At 37.1% G+C, this 23,065-nt stretch overlaps 1 protein-coding gene across 1 annotated transcript; it reads left to right on the forward strand.

Annotated features, from left to right (window-relative positions):
- The first annotated feature begins 10,895 nt into the window (after window positions 1-10,895).
- Window positions 10,896-16,682, forward strand: LOC136255931 (uncharacterized). Its single transcript, XM_066048844.1, has 2 exons — window positions 10,896-15,895; window positions 16,436-16,682. The coding sequence occupies exons 1-2, from the start codon at window positions 10,935-10,937 to the stop codon at window positions 16,506-16,508; spliced, it is 5,034 nt and encodes a 1,677-aa protein (XP_065904916.1). The 5' UTR covers window positions 10,896-10,934; the 3' UTR covers window positions 16,509-16,682.
- Window positions 16,683-23,065: the final 6,383 nt, after the last annotated feature.

The following is a 23,065-nucleotide window of genomic DNA, read 5'->3' on the forward strand; positions in this document are numbered from 1 at the left end:
TATTCTTGTTAGCAACATTGTTACAGTAGCAGTCACCAACATAAGCTAGACCTCAATTGTAAGCATATGACAGCACTTTATGGCAAGGACTGTATTTATATAAGTAAGATGACATCACATCCTGAGGTCTACACAGGAACATGTGGTTTACAGTGATACACAAACTGTTTTGATATAGCTGCCACATGCTTCCTGTGGTTAGCTATGTATGTTTTTGCTATAACATATGCATAATAAATTTGATGAACTGCTGAGGCTTACTCAGCATACAGACAAATCACGAAGTCCTTTTCTACACTCAGAGTCCTTAAGAAGTGGTAATCCAGTGGTGACTATCGGTATCTAACAAAGTAGTACACAGAAGTGGTTAAAAGGCTATCGTGGTCACTGACTCAATGGTGCTTGCCTAGCATCCATATATATGTAAAATACTAAAATAATGGAGCAACTTTATAAGTGTATTGAATCTCCATGAGTTTGCATTACAGTTCTAGAATGTGTGTACAACTCCATGGTACTTTGGTCAATCCTCTGCACATGAGTGTATGAATGGATAATTAAGTGCTACTGTATGTGAAGATGATGTGTGGATCTGAAATCGAAGACTACTGTACAGAGCAAAGTCAATCATTATTAATGTATTTTGAGAATATCCTTGTCCATGTCCATACTTTTTCCCTCTACACCTATTTGTTGTGTGTACATATGGCTGTTCATGGAATTCCATCTCATGTGAGTGTGCAAATTTGAGTGAGAGCTTGAGGCAATATGATTAACTTTTTGACAGCTACCCGATTAGCATCTTAAGAAGCCAATAAGTAACCACAAACAGGTTAGTGGCTTTCCATGAATAAATTAGTGGCAAAAGAAAGGTACCATAGCTAGCCTTCTGAAAGGAATGCTGCAGCGATTTTGTGTTTATAACCAAGTAGAAATACCTGTGGTAAGCCACGAATCCATGCGTGTCTTGTGCTTCTGTGCTTGTGACAATTTACCATGGCGCTTGTACGTCTTCGTCAATTATCGGGCGCCTATTGCTACCAACTTTATTGTACATGATAGGCCCTATCAGAGCAAATAATTTTCCAAAACAACACGCTAGGCGATCAAATTTTGATTGATGGCAGGTTAAAAATATCTACACAGCCCTATGCACTGTTAAAATTGAGGTGGTCATAGCACACTTAACCAGCAGCACACCCTTGGGGTGCGGGCACATTTTCAGGATACGGTGTGTGAAGCACACAAGACAAGCAGTGTGACTGTATATTGGTGTACATGACACTAAGATTTGTAACTTGAATGAAAAACTATTTTCTGCTATTATAGATGATTCTAGTGTTAAAAATTAGGTGTTCTTTGGTATCCTTTATCATTTAGAGGTAGTAGGATGTATAGAAAAGCATCAAATATGTGCTATAAATAAACTCATTTTGTGCTAAGCCATTACACGTCTAGATACCCTACAATAAAATGTGTATTTGTGCATATCAAAGAGTGGTATGCTCTAAATGTGTTGTACATAGCATGCACTCCTGTGGTGTATGTGATGCATAGGAGATGTGTAGGAGATGATAGTTCACATTTGTCCATTAGTTAGCAAATGTGAACCATCATCTCCTACACATCACATACTCCACCAAAGTACATTATATGCATATCACATTTAGAGTTCATCACGTATGCACAAATACACATTTTGTTGTAGTGACAGTTCAAGTTGATGAACAAAGCTGGTATGTTTGTATCAATAAAGTAATCGTTTGCATTAACCAAGAGTAAATTTACTCCTGATTATCATTAACTCATAGAATTTCCATTAGATAAAACACATTCAAATATTATGTCATCATATTAATCCAGTCAAGAGTAGAGAGATGAAATATTTGTATGCTGATGATCAGTGGGGGCCCGTACATATCTTAAGGTAGAACATGTAAGCCTCAATTGAGTGAAATTAAAACCCACAATCAAATTCCAGGCTTGGTGATATAGGTTTTATATACATTTTGAAACAATGTTTAAGTAGAGATTTGAAAGCAGTAAGTTGCTGACTGACTAACAGTGTTGTGTACTGTTTGTAGATTGTTGACATTCCAGGAATGTTACACCAATTGTGAAACTGCAGATGATGTAATACTTCACAATAATACTATGATGAGTGGTTGACTTCGATAATAAAGCCATCACATTCTACCCTTCCACTCCTGAATGCACAAGTGCTTTTTTCAGCTGTACATGTATGGTCACACTATTATTATTAGTGGTCACAACACACTAACACATATAATAGTGTGACTAATATGGTGTGCATACTACTCTTGTAAGGATGTGCCAGTTTGGACAACAATATCACACCTGTGTTAGTGTGTTGTGACCTAGCCCTAATCCACACTGTAAATACAGTAGTGGTCACAACACACTAACACAGGTGTGATATTGTTAATTTAATTACTGTCCAAACTGGCACAGGTGTGGACAGTAATTAAATTTGACAGTAGTTAAATTTGCATTTAACAGTAATTAAATTTGCATTTAATTACTGTCCAATGGTGATTTGTCAAACGATAGGCGATACACGATAGCGATACTATCCCGATATTCCGATATGTTCATACTATTCCCCAGCCCTAATCCACACTGTAAATACAGTAGTGGTCACAACACACTAACACAGGTGTGATATTGTTGTCCAAACTGGCACATCCTTACAAGAGTAGTATGCACACCATATTAGTCACACTATTAGTGTGACTAATATGGTGTGCATAGGGTTAGGGTTAGGGTTATTTTTACATGTTTTTTGCATGAATATTTGCATTTAATTACTGTCCAATGGTGATTTGTCAAACGATAGGCGATACACGATAGCGATACTATCCCGATATTCCGATATGTTCATACTATTCCCCAGCCCTAATCCACACTGTAAATACAGTAGTGGTCACAACACACTAACACAGGTGTGATATTGTTGTCCAAACTGGCACATCCTTACAAGAGTAGTATGCACACCATATTAGTCACACTATTAGTGTGACTAATATGGTGTGCATAGGGTTAGGGTTAGGGTTATTTTTACATGTTTTTTGCATGAATATTTGCATTTAATTACTGTCCAATGGTGATTTGTCAAACGATAGGCGATACACGATAGCGATACTATCCCGATATTCCGATATGTTCATACTATTCCCCAGCCCTAATCCACACTGTAAATACAGTAGTGGTCACAACACACTAACACAGGTGTGATATTGTTGTCCAAACTGGCACATCCTTACAAGAGTAGTATGCACACCATATTAGTCACACTATCTACTGTATTTACAGTGTGGATTAGGGCTGGGGAATAGTATGAACATATCGGAATATCGGGATAGTATCGCTATCGTGTATCGCCTATCGTTTGACAAATCACCATTGGACAGTAATTAAATGCAAATATTCATGCAAAAAACATGTAAAAATATTATTTGGAAACAAAAATCAGTCTAAAAAGGTTGTTTAGTCTCATAGTCAAAAACATATCCATAAATACATCCCTCCTTGCATATCTCTGTGAAGGTAATAAGTAGATTTTCACTATCGTTATACTATCGTCTATCATGAACAGTGTCTTACTATCATTCGGACATTGAAAAATTCACTATCGCCTGGCAGCTCTACTATGGATCAATTTTATCAAAGTGTAGTCGTGGATGGGAAATATGATTCAGCAAAGTGCAAAGACTGCTTTTGTACCATGTTCTAACGAGAGATCATTAAAAACTAATCCATAGAACTGGTAAGAATGATGAAACTAGGTCCTAGGAAAAGTTTCAAGACTTAACTAGCGTGATTGGCGAGTTGTTTCCCTAGAATGGTACAAAGCAAATGCCCCGGTATCTCAGGATAGGATGGGACCTGACACCTACAATTTCTTTGATAGTTTCACTCACTATAAAGGTATCTTACAAGGGTACAATGAAGCAAGCAACAATTTCCTTTCCTGTGAAAAATGCATGGTCCAGTAACAACCAGTTGCCTGGTGATACACAGTAAAATGGCACCATTATGGCTATTGGTCACTTAATGGCTCAGAGGAGTCCCTTTAAAGGACAAACACACTTAGCGATACATGTTGCAGTAAACAAGAGATGTAGTTTAATAGTTCACAGAGGGTGAGATCATTGTGCTATTAAAGGAAAAAGAGTTGTAGGAGTTCAGAAGCATACAGAGCGATGAAACAGCATCCACAAAACAAAGGACTGATCAAGATGAAAAACCAGGGGTACTAGACAGCTTCAAGTTGTTCCTCCCTGAGTGCTAAAGCTGGAATGAGGCTCTTGAAGAAGAACCTCTGATGCACATGATGGGAAAATCCATGACAAGAACTGGAACGGCACACAAACAGTTTCTCTTGCTGATGGATAAATGTATAACAAACGGCAATGCCACATGCATGATGTACATATGTAGCTTAACAGTTAACTTAAGGTCTGTCTACACAACTGTATGTTCTCAATCTACTGCTTTATTCTTAATTAATCAACCTTGATAAAAATTTTTTTAGCTAATTTTGTTACTGTGACTATACTCAGCTGGCTTCATGTGTGGTACTAGCTACACATAAATTGGTTGCACTGAAAGAAATTTTAAAAATATGTAGCTAATGCAATTTAGCTATGTGCTTTCATCAGTGACTTGAGTAAAATGTTTCAACTTATACATTGCAACTTCTGCTGACTACAATAGCAAGACTGAACAACAAACAGCCGTAAAGCCACATATTAAGAAATTACCTAGATGCTTAATAGAGTTACTGAGTAATACATTTATTGGATTATATAACAGAAAGACACTTGTCTACTTACCTATGTATGTACAAAACTCACCAACTTGTGATGTAGTTTTCTCAATGCCTCTACAATCACCTAAAATTGCCCACTTTGAAATACAGAATGTTTTCCAGTCTATGCATGTGAACCCTTGTGTTTTGTAGCATCCATTGGTCCATCTGCTAAACTGTGAAGTTAATGACCACTGAAACTGTTGCTAAAGCAAAAATTACCTTCTGTGTTTTGATGATGGTAAATTTTCATGATTAGCTAATTTCATCTGTGTGTAGGAGTCATGTAACATTGCATAAAAACATAAAAACATTAAAAATGTTATCCTTACAATATATACAAACCACTGAAGAGAGAATGCATTTGTACATCTTTGATAGACTACAGTAGAACTTCACTGAGGTAAATGCCTATACTGTTATCTATGAAATACGCTGGCCATGGAATAACTATTATGTATGGTGTATATACAAAGTGACAATTATGCATCTCACTATAATTCCTGCTTACCAAAAACAATACCAGCAGCAAAGCAATTCTTAGAAACAAATGAAGCCACATGCTAATTATCCACGAGACAAGTAGCTACAATAGTGGTACTACACAACAGAATATTGTCTGCTTGTTATGTCACATAATTCACTTGTACATGTGCCCACAATATAAGCTATACAGCCAATAATTAAGTTTGTGGTGTACATGCACAACTTGTCTTCTCCATATATGGTGAGAAGCTTTCTTATAGACTTCTGAAGAAATATCAAAGCATATATCAAAAGTGAATTAATTATGTGGTAATGATTTTACAGTTATGTGGTGAATATTAACAGAATTGTAACTACTGAGACAGCAATGTAAAACTGTTGTAGGATGCTAAATCTGGTGGATGGTTTTCATGTTAACACTGAAAATTGTATGTATAATGTTGTTCAAGTGTGAACCATTATCATGAACCATGGTAGTGGTGATAGCCTATGTTTTTGCCAAAATCCTAATAAAGCACTCACCTAAACACCACCTTAGAAAGCTCCAAGAATCTTTAGAAGTTAATATATAGGTCCACTAGTAAATATAAAGCCAAAAGGAACCTAAAAGACACTAAACTTGAAAAAACTTGAACTATGCTACTTTGTTCATCTTATTTTTCTCCACAGGCACTCTTTGGGCCGGGATGAAAATCATTATTTTAATGTGCAGCAATGTTGTTGCGTAATTAAATACAACTGCCTACTTGACTTATTGTGATAACAGAAGTGTACACTGATGTATATACCAGAAGCCATGCATACATGCACAAGCATGATGATAGATCAAAACATACAGTACAAAGTACACTCAACTGCTAGGAAACAATACACTGGCAATGGCGGATTCAGGATAGGGCATTTGGGGCAAATGCTGGTCCCACCTTGTGGAGGAGCCATACTTCTGATTAAAATACTAAACTTTGTCAAGCCAAGATCAGCTTATAAATATGTACATTTTATTACTAGCATTTATTACAAATTCACCTGAAACAAAAGTGAACCAAAGTCGAACTAACTATGAAATTTTCACCCAGCACCTTCGTGCGTACTAAACGCCTCTAAAAATAATTGTCGTGTTGCTGTTGTTTTAGACATCCAGAGCCTTTAAACAGCTTTAAGACTCCACAACCATCTGCAAAGGCCAAAATAGTAAAAATCAACAGTGAGATACTACTAAGAGGTGTATTATTTGCTGCTTCAAAAATGCCACTAACAAGAGAATCTGGGTCTCCCCAACCACCTACAACTTGGCCTGTTTGTGCCCCTCCCCCTTGCCAGGCCCTGGATCCGCCCCTGACTGGTATATAGTGTTAACTTTGATTTATATTATTAAATACTGTGCATGCAACTTAATGATTGGTGGCTTGCTACAGTATATGTTATGTTTATCAAGTACCATCAGCACCTTTTATTTTTAACAATGGCACAGTGTATCCATAAATGGATTTATAAAAACTACACAAACTAGTTTTTTTTTTTAAATTAAAAATGAGAAATAAAGATCGCCGGCTGAAAAAACAAAGTAAACAGGAGACAAACAAGCTAGTCAGCATGTTAAACTGCTCTAATGTTGAATGTTTTAAGACCTAACACTTGAAATTGATCTCTATTCAGACTCTGTAGAGACTAAAGGGAAAACATAGCTCAGTTTGGTTTGAAGGGACTCTCAGTTTGGCTGATTGAAGATCACATGTATTTATTTATAGGTTGGAGTGACTGGAACCACTACCCCCACCCCACATAGCAACATGCATGCCATAGTTTAACACTGCTATTTAAACGGTATTAATCTGTAGATATGAATTTTGGATATGCTTTGATTTGCTGGATCAGGGGCGTTGGAGTAGGCCAAAGAGTGACGGGGCCAGGCCAGCTATAAGTTGAAGACCAAAAAAAAAAAAAGGTCACAGCCTGCTGACAGTAGCTGCTCTCCACAAATTATATGTCCTTATTTATAATTACACATACGTAGCTAAGTAATTTGCTACACTACTTCTTTGAATACTGTGACTGCTCTATTAGAGTATCCAGATCCTGACTGTTCTATTAGAGTATCTCGATCTTTTCTTGCAAACAGTGTCCCAAAAAAGTGGGGGGGCTATGGCCCCCCCGCTCCCCCCGTCTCCACCGCCCATGTGCTGGATGGATAGCGTGGTACCGCCACCACAGCAATTAGTAAAAACTAGCAGAAGGAAATAGAAAATGAAAGAGAGTATAGTGAAAACATACTGCTGCGACAAAGTGTTTCTGAGAATCTTTCCCTTCTAAGAATTAACAAATCTTTTTTTATTATAGTCACTACATCCTGTTGAGGTCATTAACTGTCACTTCAGGCATGGCTGCATGTCACCAGATGATTGACTCCACAGCTGTGATGTGGGATTTTTTTTCAATGTGGTACACTGGACTACAGCATTGATTGCTCATGTATGTAACATGTTGTTGCATACATTTTCAGTTTAAGAATCATTTAGTATAATTTAACCGTAATGCAGTCATGTGCTACACTGTATGATGTCAAGCCTTCTGATTCCCATGCAAGCTTTAGTGTTTTTAAGTGGAATAATAGAACCATTATATTGATCTAGATCCAAAATGTATTTGACAATATTAATTTGTGAACATACGTATGTATTCCTTATAGTCCATGACCACATTATCACTAAATAATACATTGCTGCCGTTAGTCCTTTTGTATGCATACAGTAAAACAATATACAAAAATTATTACATGTAATTATAGTTCAGTTTTGATACCACTACATTCTTGATACTGCACACTTGATTAGTGGTATACAAATTATGTGGGCACATATTATACAGTCATGTACATGTATATAAATTGTGTAAGTAGATAGTTAGTGTATAACCAGACAAACATCTGTTGTGTATGGTTCAACAGATGTACTTGTTTAATTACTGTATGGCTTCATTTATTTCTAAGAAGTTTTTTGCTGTCTTGTATGTGTAAATAGCCAGGTGGTAAGTACCTGTTATGTTGTAAAATGTAATAAGGTAGTTATTTATGTGGCTTCAGAACTGGATCTCAGTCAATAAATCACCGACTCAACTCCCACTGATGACAGCACACAACATGCTTTTATTAGCTATATAAAAGGCCACTTAGTGTTGTCAGATCAGTAAGTTAGCCTAAACCAATTCATGTGGTTACAATCTTACATGCACCTGACTGCTTTATTAGAGTTAGCTGAATGCTCTATTAGAGTATTTTTGATCTTTATGTCTGCTGATTTTAGATTTAAACCTCCTCCTGGGTCTCCCATAACATTGGGGTTAGTCTTCAGACCATCTAGTCTCCCTTCCTCTATGCCTAGTGGTGTAAGCAAGTTAGTTTACAACTTCTTATAATCACTATACATTGAGATGATGGAACATGGCAATGATGAAAACTTGTATGATGTCATAATGATGACCAAATTTTGGCAGTGAGACATAGGAATGTGGGTGGAGGATTTGAAATATAAAATCAACAATAAGTGGCCTAATTTCTTTCAATGCTGGTAAAACATGAGTAGTCACTGTAATTGCCACGGTAAAGCTAAGAATAAAGAAAGCAGTTGGCAAGATATTGGGAATGAAGTATCTTACAACTTTTGGACTGACCATCTTCATACTTGGTTTTTCCTCCTGCATACTGCCATCACTGATGTGCATCAAGATAAGGCCTCGTTCCTAGTCATTTCCAGGTGCAGTTGACATATCACTCATGAGGGACACCTTGGGACTGTCTATTTTTTGCTTACATATCTATTATTTATTAAAGATCCTGTATTGTATAAACTTGAGACATACACACTGCTTATAAGCACTTTTTTCCCCCACTGTGAGCTGCCAAGCTAACTTGCTTATTTACTGTAACATGTGTATAACGAACTGACAAAAAAGTTATTTAATTGTGCATTGTGGAACACAATTACCAAGTAAGTGGCCAATAGCCAAAATGACGGCATTTCACTCACCACCACTGTGTAACCCAGCAACTGTATGCTTATTAAATCAAGAAATTATTGTTTATTTAAACTAATGACTACAAATTAAACTGGACAGGATGTGCATGTAGAGCAATGATTTAACAATTTTAGTTCCATGAAGAGCTATGTATCTAGCTGATAGCCATACAAGTCTTCGTTTTACATTTGATAGAGTTCTGGTCATGCTGTCTTGTCTTGTAGTAATTAATGCTTGCATAAACCGAAAGTAAATCCGCTAGTTTTAATGAAGTTATTAAACTACCTGGATACCATGGCTATCATACCAGATATTTGATAAAAAGGGTTTAATCTACAACATATTCAATGGCGGATCCAGTATGGGGCAATGGGGCAAATTCCCCCCCCACCTTGTCGAGGAGCAGATAGCTACTTCTGATTAAAATACTAAACTTTATGCCAGGCCAAGATCAACTTATGAAACTCACAAAATATGCACATTTTATTAGCATTTATTACGAATTCACCTGAAACTAAAATAAACCAGAGTCTAACTAACTATGAAATTGTCACCCTGCACCTTCGTGTGTACTAAGTGCCTCTAAAAGTAATTATCGTGTTGCTGTTGTTTAAGACATTCAGATCCTTTTAAACAGCTTTAAAGACTTCACAGCCATCTGCAAGCCAAAATGGTAAAAATCAAGTGAGATACTATTAAGAGGTGTATTATTTGCTGCTCCAAAAATGCAGCAATCAACAAGAGGATCTGGTTCTAAACTACCTACAACTTGCCTGTTTGTGCCCCAGGTCCTGGATCCGCCCTTACCAAAACAATAATATAGGCTAACAGAGTTGTTTTATTCTTAGCATTTAGGCAGGTTATGTAGAACCAGTACCAGTTGCACTGTCTTGCCGGCTATAGTTGCCAGCAGTGGAGGCTACTGAGAATGTTATGTGCATTTTAAAAACTTGGACAAAAAGCCTAAGAAAGCGAAAAAAAGTTGTCTCAGCTGGAGCTCAAACCCGAGCATCCATACTGATGATCCATACTCGTAACTACTGTACCACTGGTGCTGGAGCTACTCACCTACCTAGTTTCTACCTTTAACGTCCAACAAAAGTAAAGAAACCAAAGTTGAACTCTAACACTAATAACTACTTGTCGCATGCCCTAAAGTACAAGACTCAAGGCAAACTACTGGTCGCGTGCCCTATAAAGTCGAATACTCGGATCATACTACTATGCTGACACAATAGTCATTCATTATTGTTTTAACCGGTAGCAGCACAATATCCACTATGTAGCAATGATATGGTACAGAGGAATGGTGCTATGATAAGAGTGTAAGGTGACCAATTACAGGCTGGTACTATACACACAAGTCAAGTTATGGATTGCCAAGTACGTGCAATTGGAAAGGCTATAAGACCCCTTTTTGCAGATCAGGTCACATTTATATTGTACAGAGACATGGTGGCTATAAGCATAATGATATCAGTGACCATAATGATGTCATGATGTAATTTGTGGTTAAATTATGGTCTATGATTCTATAGCTACTTACCATATAAATAGCTCCTTGCTGTTGAGTGTTGCCATATATTCAGTTGCAGTTGTCTCAGCAATGACTGCTACTGTAGCAATGTTGCTAACAAGAATAATGTTAATCATTTTGTCGATCTTGTTCATTCAACATGTTGAAGCGGGAAGCAAAGGAGCTGTAGTAATCACTGTTAGTGAGGAGGATAAGTACATCAAACTCTCTGGCTCTGGTGATTTGAGTGATGGATCTGGAATTAGTCAAGATGTGATATCTCCCTGTTGTACAGCTGGAAACTGTACTTGCGATTCCTTCTTACATGCTCTGGTCAGTCTCACTGATAATGTTATGGTATATATAACAACTGATGTGGTGTTGTCTTCAATTGTACCAATAGTAGGTGTTGAGAACATCACAATACTAGGATATAACAATCCCACTGTGTATTGTAATAATAATGGAGGGGTAAAGGTTTCATCTTGCAATAATATAATTGTTGAAGGCATTGCATGGAAAAACTGTGGCTCCAAAAATAATCCTGTTCTGGCTATGCGCAATTCATCCAATATAACAACGGAGAACTGCACCTTTCAAAAATCACGAGGGCAAGCAATTTCTCTGGTGAATGTCAAGGAAGATGCACACATTAACAGATGTGTGTTCACATATAACAACCACCACAGAAACCATGGAGCTGCAATATTCTTCTCATCACAAAACAATCAAACACACTTAAAACTTCACAACTGCAACTTCACTGATAATGGAAATGCCGCGAGTATTATTTATATCAACGGGCATGACAAAATTCGTACACCTCTTTCTTTATTGAACTCTGAGTTTCATAATAACCTTGGAGTGCCCATTTATATTTCACATCATGAAAATGTTCATATTCGTGGTAAGGCATTGTTTAAAGATAATTTAGCAACACGTGGTGGTGGTATTATCAGCATTCGTTCTAGTGTTGTATTTGATGAGAACTCTGATGTAATGTTTAAACATAACAGTGCTACCTATGGTGGAGCCATATATTCGATTCAATCTGTTATCTCATTTGATCGTCACTCAAAGGGAACTTTTACCAACAACAGTGCCTATGTTGGGGGTGCTATATACTCTGATTACTTCTCAAATATTTTACTGGGACACTACTCTGTAGTGAAGTTTACTGGCAACAATGCAACAGTGAAGGGAGGAGCTATTAATTGTGGTACAGCATCTGCAGTCCACGTGACAAATTCTACAGTAAGCTTTACTGAAAACATTGCATCTGGTGGTGGTGGTGGTGGTGGGGCTATCCATTGCCATTCACATTCTGGAGTTGTATTTGATGGTAATTCAACAGTCTTGTTCACTGCCAACAATGCTACACAACATGGTGGTGCTATATGGGCTCAATATCATTCTTTTGTCTCGTTTAAAGGAAGCTCTATGGTAATGTTTTCTTATAATAATGCCACAGAGTATGGTGGAGCGATACACAATAAATATTATGGTGAAACCTTATTTGAAGAAAGCACAACAGTAACATTTATCAACAACACCGCATATAAACACGGTGGAGCTATAAAGACTCTTCGTGACTCTACTGTCTTGTTTCAAGGTAGCTCTACAGTGAGGTTTATCGGTAATAATGCTGTGTTGTACCATGGTGGGGCTGTCTATTCTGCTGAAAGGTCTGATATGCATTTTAAAGAAAATTGCAAAGTAGAATTTGCTGAAAATAAGGCTGGATGGGTTGGTGGAGCAATATTCTTTTACAACTATAATGCACTTCCTAGAGTAACTGTTTCATTTGAAGGGAAGTCAGCAGTAATGTTTACTAATAATATTGCCAAAAGGGCTGGTGCTATGTACGGAAGAAAATGTGATATCTTAGTTACAGAGCACTCCACACTAACATTTACTGAAAATAATGCTACACAAAGAGGTGGAGCTATATGTACTGAAGATGACTCTACTGCTGTATTTAATGGGACATCTATGATGACATTTACTTCTAACAGAGCCACAATGTCCGGTGGAGCCATATATGCTGCGAAAAACTTGAAAATTGTAGTCAAAGGGAATACACATCTCAATTTTAATAACAACGAAGCTGGAGAAAATGGTGGGGCTATTTACTCTGCTACAAACTCTCATATTGTGTGTAAAGACAACTCCACAGTGCAGTTTACTAATAATACTGCCTTATTTGGTGGAGCTGTACATTCTGCAAGTGACTCAAAAGTTTTATTCAAAGGAAAGTCCCACCTCACTTTTAAAAACAATGAAGCTAGTGAAAATGGTGGAGCTGCTTATGCTGCTCGCAATTCTCATATTGTATGTGAGGAGAGTTCATTATTGCAGTTTATAGAAAATGCTGCTCCTTTTGGTGGTGCTATACATTCTGTAAGTGACTCAAGTATAGTATTCACTGGGAACACATGGCTTACGTTTGATAAAAATACTGCTGAGATTGGTGGAGCTGTATTTTCCAATGACAAGTGCAATATGACTGTTGGCAGGAGCTCAGAAGTAACTTTTATCAACAACAGCGCTATATCAAGTGGAGCAATGTACTTCCATAATTCTGATATTTCATTTGTAGGTAATTCATCTACTATGCTCATTGGAAATACAGCTACACAAAGTGGTGGAGCAGTACATGGTGTAAATTCTGATCTCCTGTTAAATGAAGCTGCCACTCTTACATTTATAAGCAATGAAGCAGTAGATAAAGGGGGAGCTATATATTTCACAAGTGGCTCGGAAATTTCTTTTGAAGGACACAACCTTTCATTGTCACCATCATATTTTATTAATAACACTGCTGCAAATGGTGGAGCTGTTTTTATATCAGGTACCAATATGAAATTTGGACACTATTCCACTGCAATCTTTGATGGTAATGCTGCTCTACAAAATGGTGGTGCAGTCTACTTTAGTGATCAGTGTAGCGCTACATTTAACAATTATTCCAACATCACATTCTCAAATAATCTAGCAAAAAGATATGGTGGAGCATTGTATTTAAAACTTGCTCAAAAGACAGTAAAATATAGTTTAAAGGCTAGTACTAAGTTTCATAATAACTATGCTAGAATTGCAGGTTATTCACTGTACGTCTCTGTGACAAAATCATGTAATATCAACTGTCTAAATGATAGCATCAGTGGTATAAGTACAGAACTGCGTCAAAGCAGTCAGATGGCTGCTACTCCCAATAAACTTTTGTTTTACGGCATATTATGCATTGATGTTTATAATGCTCGTAACTATGATGTTTATAATGCTCGTAACTGTGAAATATATTATACCAGCAATATAATGCTAGGTGAAGAAATTACTCTTGATGCTTGTGTATTAGATTATTACAATCAACCTTCTAATGCAGCACGGTTTACAGTTACTGGCGAGGATAATCCCAACTACCAGGTTGATGGTGTACGTGACATTTTAGTATCATGCGATGCATTTCGAGGTATTAGCATTATTGGAAACAAATTTTCATCTGTTACATCTTATAATTATACACTGACCATTACATATTTTACTTCTGAAGAACAAAGCTTCTCCATCAAGTTAATAGTTGAATTATCACCATGTCACCTTGGATTTTGGTATGATAGAAAATTGCTGAGATGTACATGTTACAGTGGTGATGATGTTGTGCTATGTTCTGGCACTACTTCGACTATCAAGAGAGGTTACTGGTTTGGCAGTGTGAATGGACAACCAACAGCAGCAGTTTGTCCTGTTAACTATTGTGACTTTAGCTGCTGTGAGACCACCAATGGGTTCTATCATCTTTCACCATTAAGAGCAAATCAGTGTAGATCACACAGATCTGGCCCTGCTTGTGGTAACTGTGAGGAAGGGTGGACTCTATCATTTGATTCTGCTGAATGTGTAAAAACTGAGAAGTGTACAGCAGGACAGACAACGCTGGTAGTGATATTAACAGTCTTATACTGGATAGCTGTAGTTGTAGCAGTGTTTGTTATGATGTACTTCAATGTTCCAATTGGATACTTGTATGTCATTACATACTACTATGGCATGTTGGATATACTGTTAAACCATACCTTGTACCTTTCACAAAGTTTGCTTACTACTCATAACACTATTGCCAGCATATTCAAAATAACTCCACAGTTTCTTGGACAACTTTGTTTGGTGAAAGGAATGAGTGGAATTGATCAACAGTTTATTCATTATGTGCACCCACTTGCTGTCACTTTGGTGTTGATAGCAATAAGCCTACTAGCAAGGTTATCCTACAAATTCTCACCATTTATCAGTAGGGGATTTATCCATGTCATTTGCCTTCTGTTGATATTGTCATACAGTTCAGTGGCGACTACTTCACTACTGCTAATAAGATCACTGACATTCTTAGATGTGGATAAGATTTACTCTTACCTATCTCCTGATATTGAGTATTTTCATGGTCGTCACTTACCATATGCTATTGTAGCAGTGTTATGTACAATAGTGATTGTGATTGGTCTACCACTTCTACTCCTACTTGAACCATTCTTAAAAAGGAAATTAAATTTTACCAGGATTAAACCACTACTAGACCAATTTCAAGAATGCTACAAAGACAGGTATCGTTATTTTGCAGCTTATTACATGATTTGTCGGCTTCTCATACTAATCCTCATCATCACTACTCCACCCAATGACTTGACAGTTCAGTATATATTGATCAGCATATGTGTAGCCATGGCTACAGTACATCTAATCGTAAAACCATACCACTACAAAGTGCTTAATGTATTTGATGGGTTGATATTACTCCTGGTGATTCCTGTTTCAGCTTTACCAGTTTTCAACAACTCTAACCCAGATTCGATCATAGGGATAGCTTTTGTCTTAGCACTTACACCATTGATGATTTTTCTAGCAATGGTACTCCTGAGCTGTAAAGAAAAAATCAAGAGGTTTATTGCTTATTACATTCCTAACAATACTGAGACGGAGGATACAAGTAGTAATACTGAGATACCTATGACTGATGTTGGGGTCATCGTGAATGAAAACATCAACAGCAATGTGTGAGTACATGTTCGTACATGCAGTTGTGTGAATTTATTATTGTAAGCACAATGAACTTTCATTAACTGGACCCTTAAATTTTCTCAATAACAATAATAACAGGGACAGTATGGGATAATAATAGAGCACCTTTTACTACTAACTGATAAACATGAACACATTAGGCTAGCGAATGGTCTAAGATATTAAACAATTTGTTAAGTATGTAGGTCTCCAGTAACTACATACGTAATATGCATATATGATGTGGATCTTAGCTACACCTGTTTAGTAGATTTAACAATTCAAATGCTACAATTACGTAATATGGCACAGAGGATCAACATTATATGTAAACCGAAATGCAAAGTTCAGAGGGCAAACACAAGAGGGGGCTAGTCTAGGATATTAACTACACAGGTTTCCAGTAACTACATACATATATGATGTGGGTCTTACACCTGTTTAGATGATTTAAATGCTAGACTAAAGTCAAAAGTTAACTATACAATTTTGCATGTTATATTGACACATTTTACATGCAATTTGTTTACATACAGTTCTGATGATAAAAATAAACTCGTACAATTTCAAGAACCCTCCATGGAGGCAGTGGACAAAATAGAAGACTAAACAAGCGTAACCGGTGATTCCACACATTTGCACATTCACATAATCATTTAGATGTACTATTCTTATGTGTAGTTGGTTCATGCTATATATTAGGTATTAGGTATGCATAATATTTCAGATGTTTGATTTTTGATAATAGAACAGTTGTGATAAGATAATAATACACATACAATACTTTTATTTGTATGCTTTATCACATATGAGGTTCATACACTGTACATACAATATTCTTAAGCATGAGATACATAGAATTTTTAAGGATTATAAACCAATCGCAAACTTACTACAGATTGGTAAAGGTTTTCTTTTGGATAAAGATGTGTACAATTGAGTGAACATGCATATATACAGTCTTAGGCTATTAAAACCCTTTCTTGTTTACCATCCTCACACCACACAAACACCCCGTACAGCTACCATGGACATTTTCCCATTAAAATTTAGACTTCAATTATTATACTGTTGCTTACAAAAGATCAAGATACTTTAATAAAGCAGTCAACCACAATATAAAAGCAGTATACATGCCTATTGCCTTAATATGTCCATGGTCACTAAGGTTACTATTTTCACTGTGTCAATTAAGTAGCTATTACAGTTTGGATGGATGTGATAATTAAATTATATTATTGTATGCACATCCTTTAATGTAAGGGTTCTGTGTAATTTCATTGTTAGGTTTTCTTTCCCTTTCAGTATCCTGGTAAGGTATTTATAAAACACTACTTTTTATGAATGGTATGCTTTATTTGTGTGTTTTGGTGTGGTTAGTTGTAAGTTAGTCTATTATAAAACTATAGTGCAAAGTCATCACCAGAGATGGGGTAGTTACTTCAGAAAATTAACTAGTTACTAGCTACACGTTACTTTTATCCCATGTAACTTAGTTGCAGTTACAGGTACTTTTCAAAAAGTAACTAAGTACTCTAGTTACTAATTACTTCGTAGCATAAATTATGACTTGTTTTTTTGCTTTTGTAACATGAATTTTGCTCAGATATGCATCATTAAGGGATGCAATACATATGTGCACTTGAAATAACAATTCTGTGGCTATTTCAGGTAGGTTTTAATTATTCCTACGTCTGTTACTCAAGCTGAATCATAGAGAACAGCACACAGAATCCATCTACTTAATGTGGCTGTAGCATATATGGCACAAAAATTGAAGTGCTCTTGCTTTTAAAGCATAATTAGTTATAGTTACAATGTAACTATTGTAATTAGTTACTATTGTAACTTAGTTACTTTTCAGACAATTACTCCTAGTTACAAGTTACTAGTTACAAAGCAAGTAACTAGTTATATTACTAGTTACTTTAAAAGTAATCCGTTACGTAACTTAGTTACAAAAGTAACTAGTTACCCCCAACTCTGGTCATCACATGGAAATTTGCTTAATGGTCAATAAACAGGAACCAAATAACAAGAAGTTTAAGCCTATCGGCCATTATAATTATTTTGTGTTCACAACAGTTAAAATACAATACTCACTTTGTACACACTGTGTTTGGCCCACTGATGTACATAAGATAAAAGTACCAAAATTGTCCCCACCAATTCATGAAATTGTTATTGACTTTATTATTGACTTTATATTAGCCTTTTAACCCCCCCTTAAAGAAGCTCTATCCTTTCATCAAGGCATTTCATGATTATGCTAGCTACACATAATCTAATCAAAAACAGCCGAGCTGTAAAAAAAGGTGCGGCCCCCAAAAGGCCATGGTGAAAAAAGATGTGAAATCCAAGGTGGCAGCCAAGAAATGGCTGTGATGGTAGGTTAATGGTTACATTTTAATAACGACAATTCAGGTGAATTTTGTGCCAAGACCAAGCGGCACAAAATTCACCTGAATTGTTGTTATTAAAATGTAACCATTAACCTACCATCACAGCCATTTCTTGGCCGCCACCTTGGATTTCACATCTTTTTTCACCATGGCCTTTTTGGGGGCCGCACCTTTTTTTACAGCTTGGCTGTTTTTGATTAGATATCACTTCTTTTTGTATTTGTATACTGCAAAGCTGGCCTATGGCTGGCTTTGGGGCTTTTTTAACCCATGTGTTTTTTTCTTTACCACAGGAAGAAGAAAAGAATTTAAAGAAGATTTTTAATGCTTCAATTGTTTTTGATTTTATCAGTAATTATACAAATTATATACATATATTTATTACATGCCCATTATTCCCCACAGGATATTTTTTTGCAGTTGATCTCTCTACTGGGTGACTTGAAATGTAGCTGAACTATATACAGGATGGTTTCTTTGTAGCTGAACTCTCTACAAGGTGACCTCTTCTAGCTGGTCTCTCTACAGGGTGATTTGTTTCTAGCTGAACTCTCTACAGGTGATTTGTTTGCAGCTAAACTCTCTACATGGTGGTTTGTTTGTAGCTGAACTCTCTACATGATGGTTTCTTTGTAGCTGAACTCTCTATAAGGTGACTTCGTCTAGCTGAACTCTCTACAGGGTGATTTTTTTTTGTAGCTGAACTCTCTACAGGGTGATTTGTTTGCAGCTGAACTCTCTACATGATGGTTCCTTTGTAGCTGAACTCTCTACAAGGTGACTTCGTCCAGCTGATCTCTCTACTGGGTGATTTGTTTCTAGCTGAACTCTCTACAGGTGATTTGTTTGCAGCTAAACTCTCTACATGGTGGTTTCTTTGTAGCTGAACTCCCTACATGATGGTTTCTTTGTAGCTGAACTCTCTACAAGGTAACTTCTTCTCTACAGGGTGATTTGTTGTAGTTGAATTCTCTACAAGGTGGTTTGTTTGAGGCTGAACTCTCTACATGGCGGTTTCTTTGTAGCTGAACTCTCTACAGAGTGATTTGTTTGCAGCTGAACTCTGTACATAATGGTTTCTTTGTAACTGAACACTCTACAAGGTGACTTCTTCTAGCTGATCTTTCTACAGGGTGAATTGTTGTAGCTGAACTATCTACAAGGTAACTTCTTCTAGCTGATCTCTCTACAGGGTGATTTGTTTGTAACTGAACTCTCTGCATGATGGTTTCTTTGTAGCTGAACTCTCTACAAGGTGACTTCTTCTAGCTGATCCCTCTACAGGGGGATTTACTTGTAGCTGAACTCTCTACAAGTGATTTATTTGCAGCTGAACTCTTTATGTGGTGGTTTCTTTGTAGCTGAACTCTCTACAAGGTGACCTCTTCTAGTGATCTCTCTACAGGGTGATTTGTTTCTAGCTGAACTCTCTACAGGTGATTTTTTGCAGCTAAACACTCTACATGGTGGTTTCTTTGTAGCTGAACTCTGTACATGATGGTTTCTTTGTAGCTGAACTCTTTACAAGGTGACTTCTTCTAGCTGAACTCTCTATGGGGTAATTTCTTTGTAGCTGAACTCTCTATATGATGGTTTCTTAGTAACTGAACTCTCTACAAGGTAACTTCTTCTAGCTGATCTTTCTACTGGGTGATTTGTTTGCAGCTGAACTCTCTACATGGTGGTTTCTTTGTTGCTGAGCTCTCTACAAGGTGAATTCTTTTACCTGATCTCTCTACAGCGTAATTTGTTTGTAACTGAACTCTGTACAAGTGCGTTTTTGTGGGTGATCTCACTGCAGGTTGATTTGTTTGCAGCTGAACTCACTAAAGGGTGATTTTGCTTGTAGCTGAACTCCTTGCATTGTGTCTAGTTTCTAGCTGATCTCTCTACAGGGTGATTTGTTTGCAGCTGATCTCTCTACAAGTTGATTTGTGTGTAGCTGATCTCTCTGCAGGTTGATTAATTTGTAGCCGATCTCTCTACAAGGTAATTTGTTTGTAACTGAACTGTCTATAAGGTGATTTATTTGTAGCTGATCTCTCTGCAGGTTGATTTGTTTTAGCTGAACTCTCTACAGGGTGATTTACTTGTAGCTGAACTCCTTACATTGTGTCTAGTTTCTAGCTGATCTCACTACAAGGTGATTTGTGTGTAGCTGATCTTTCTACAGGTTGATTTGTTTGTAGCCGATCTCTCTACAGGGTAATTTGTTTGTAGCTGAACTCTGTACAAGGTGCTTTTTTGTAGGTGATCTCACTGCAGGTTGATTTGTTTGTAGCTGAACTCACTAAAGGGTGATTTGCTTGTAACTGAACTCCTTACATTGTGTCTAGTTTCTAGCTGATCTCTCTACAGGGTGATTTGTTTGTAGCTAATCTCTCTACAAGTTGATTTGAGTGTAGCTGATCTCTCTGCAGGTTGATTAATTTGTAGCCGATCGCTCTACAAGGTAATTTGTTTGTAGCTGAACTCTCTACATGGTGGTTTCTTTGTTGCTGAACTCTCTACAGGGTGTTTTGCTTGTAGCTGAACTCTCTACAGGGTGATTTGTTTCTAGTTTATCTCTCTACAGGGTGATTTTTTTGTAGTTGACCTCTCCTCAGGGTGATTTGTTTCTAGCTGATCTCTCTACAGGGTGATTTTTTGTAGCTGACCTCTCTTCAGGGTGATTTGTTTCTAGCTGATTGCTCTACAGGTTGATTTGTTTGTAGATGAACTCTCTACAGGGTAATTTGCTTGTAGCTGAACTCCTTACTTTGTGTCTAGTTTGTAGCTGATCTCTCTACAGGGTGATTTGTTTGTAGCTGATCTCTATACAAGTTGATTTGTGTGTAGCTGATCTCTCTGCAGGGTGATTTGTTTGTAATCGATCTCTCTACAGGGTAATTTGTTTGTAGCTGAGCTATCTATATGGTGATTTGTATGTAGCTGATCTCTCTGCAGATTGATTTGTTTTAGCTGAACTCTCTACAGGGTGATTTGTTTCTAGCTTATCTCTCTACAGGTTGATTTGTGTGTAACTGATCTCTCTACAAGCTGATTTGTTTGTAGCTGATCACTCTGCAGGTTGATTTGTTTCTAGATGATCTCTCTACAGGTTGGTTTGTTTGTAGCTGAGCTCTCTGCAAAGTGTTTTGTTTGTAGTTGATCTCTCTACAAGGTGATTTTTTGTAACTGACCTCTCTTCAGGGTGATTTGTTTCTAGCTGATATCTCTACAGGTTGGTTTGTTTGTAGCTGAACTCTCTACAGGGTGATTTGCTTGTAGCTGAACTCCTTACATTGTGTCTAGTTTGTAGCTGATCTCTCTACAGGGTGATTTGTTTGTAGCTGATCTCTATACAAGTTGAATTGTGTGTAGGTGATCTCTCTGCAGGTTGATTTGTTTGTAGCCGATTTCTCTACAAGGTAATTTGTTTGTAGTTAAACTGTCTAAAAGGTGATTTGTATGTAGCTGATCTCTCTGCAGATTGATTTGTTTTAGCTGAACTCTCTACAGGGTGATTTGTTTCTAGCTTATCTCTCTACAGGTTGATTTGTGTGTAACTGATCTCTCTACAAGCTGATTTGTTTGTAGCTGATCTCTCTGCAGGTTGATTTGTTTCTAGATGATCTCTCTACAGGTTGATTTATTTATTGCTGATCGCTCTAAAGGTTGATTTGTTTGTAGCTGAACTCTCTGCAAAGTGTTTTGTTTGTAGTTGATCTCTCTACAAGGTGATTTTTTGTAGCTGACCTCTCCTCAGGGTGATTTGTTTCTAGCTGATCTCTCTACAGGGTGATTTTTTGTAGCTGACCTCTCTTCAGGGTGATTTGTTTCTAGCTGATTGCTCTACAGGTTGATTTGTTTGTAGATGAACTCTCTACAGGGTAATTTGCTTGTAGCTGAACTCCTTACTTTGTGTCTAGTTTGTAGCTGATCTCTCTACAGGGTGATTTGTTTGTAGCTGATCTCTATACAAGTTGATTTGTGTGTAGCTGATCTCTCTGCAGGGTGATTTGTTTGTAGTTGATCTCTCTACAAGGTAATTTGTTTGTAGCTGAGCTATCTATATGGTGATTTGTATGTAGCTGATCTCTCTGCAGATTGATTTGTTTTAGCTGAACTCTCTACAGGGTGATTTGTTTCTAGCTTATCTCTCTACAGGTTGATTTGTGTGTAACTGATCTCTCTACAAGCTGATTTGTTTGTAGCTGATCACTCTGCAGGTTGATTTGTTTCTAGATGATCTCTCTACAGGTTGATTTGTTTGTAGCTGAACTCTCTGCAAAGTGTTTTGTTTGTAGTTGATCTCTCTACAAGGTGATTTTTTGTAACTGACCTCTCTTCAGGGTGATTTGTTTCTAGCTGATATCTCTACAGGGTGATTTTTTGTAGCTGACCTCTCTTCAGGGTGATTTGTTTCTAGCTGATATCTCTACAGGTTGGTTTGTTTGTAGCTGAACTCTCTACAGGGTGATTTGCTTGTATGTTGAACTCCTTACATTGTGTCTAGTTTGTAGCTGATCTCTCTACAGGGTGATTTGTTTGTAGCTGATCTCTCTACAAGTTGAATTGTGTGTAGCTGATCTCTCTGCAGGTTGATTTGTTTGTAGCCGATCTCTCTACAAGGTAATTTGTTTGTAGCTGAACTGTCTATAAGGTGATTTGTTTGTAGCTGATCTCTCTGCAGGTTGATTTGTTTTAGCTGAACTCTCTACAGGGTGATTTGTTTGTAGCTGAACTCCTTACATTGTGTGTAGTTTGTAGCTGATCTCTCTA

The sequence above is a fragment of the Dysidea avara genome, chromosome 5, assembly GCF_963678975.1.
Source record: "Dysidea avara chromosome 5, odDysAvar1.4, whole genome shotgun sequence".
Taxonomy (NCBI): domain Eukaryota; kingdom Metazoa; phylum Porifera; class Demospongiae; order Dictyoceratida; family Dysideidae; genus Dysidea; species Dysidea avara.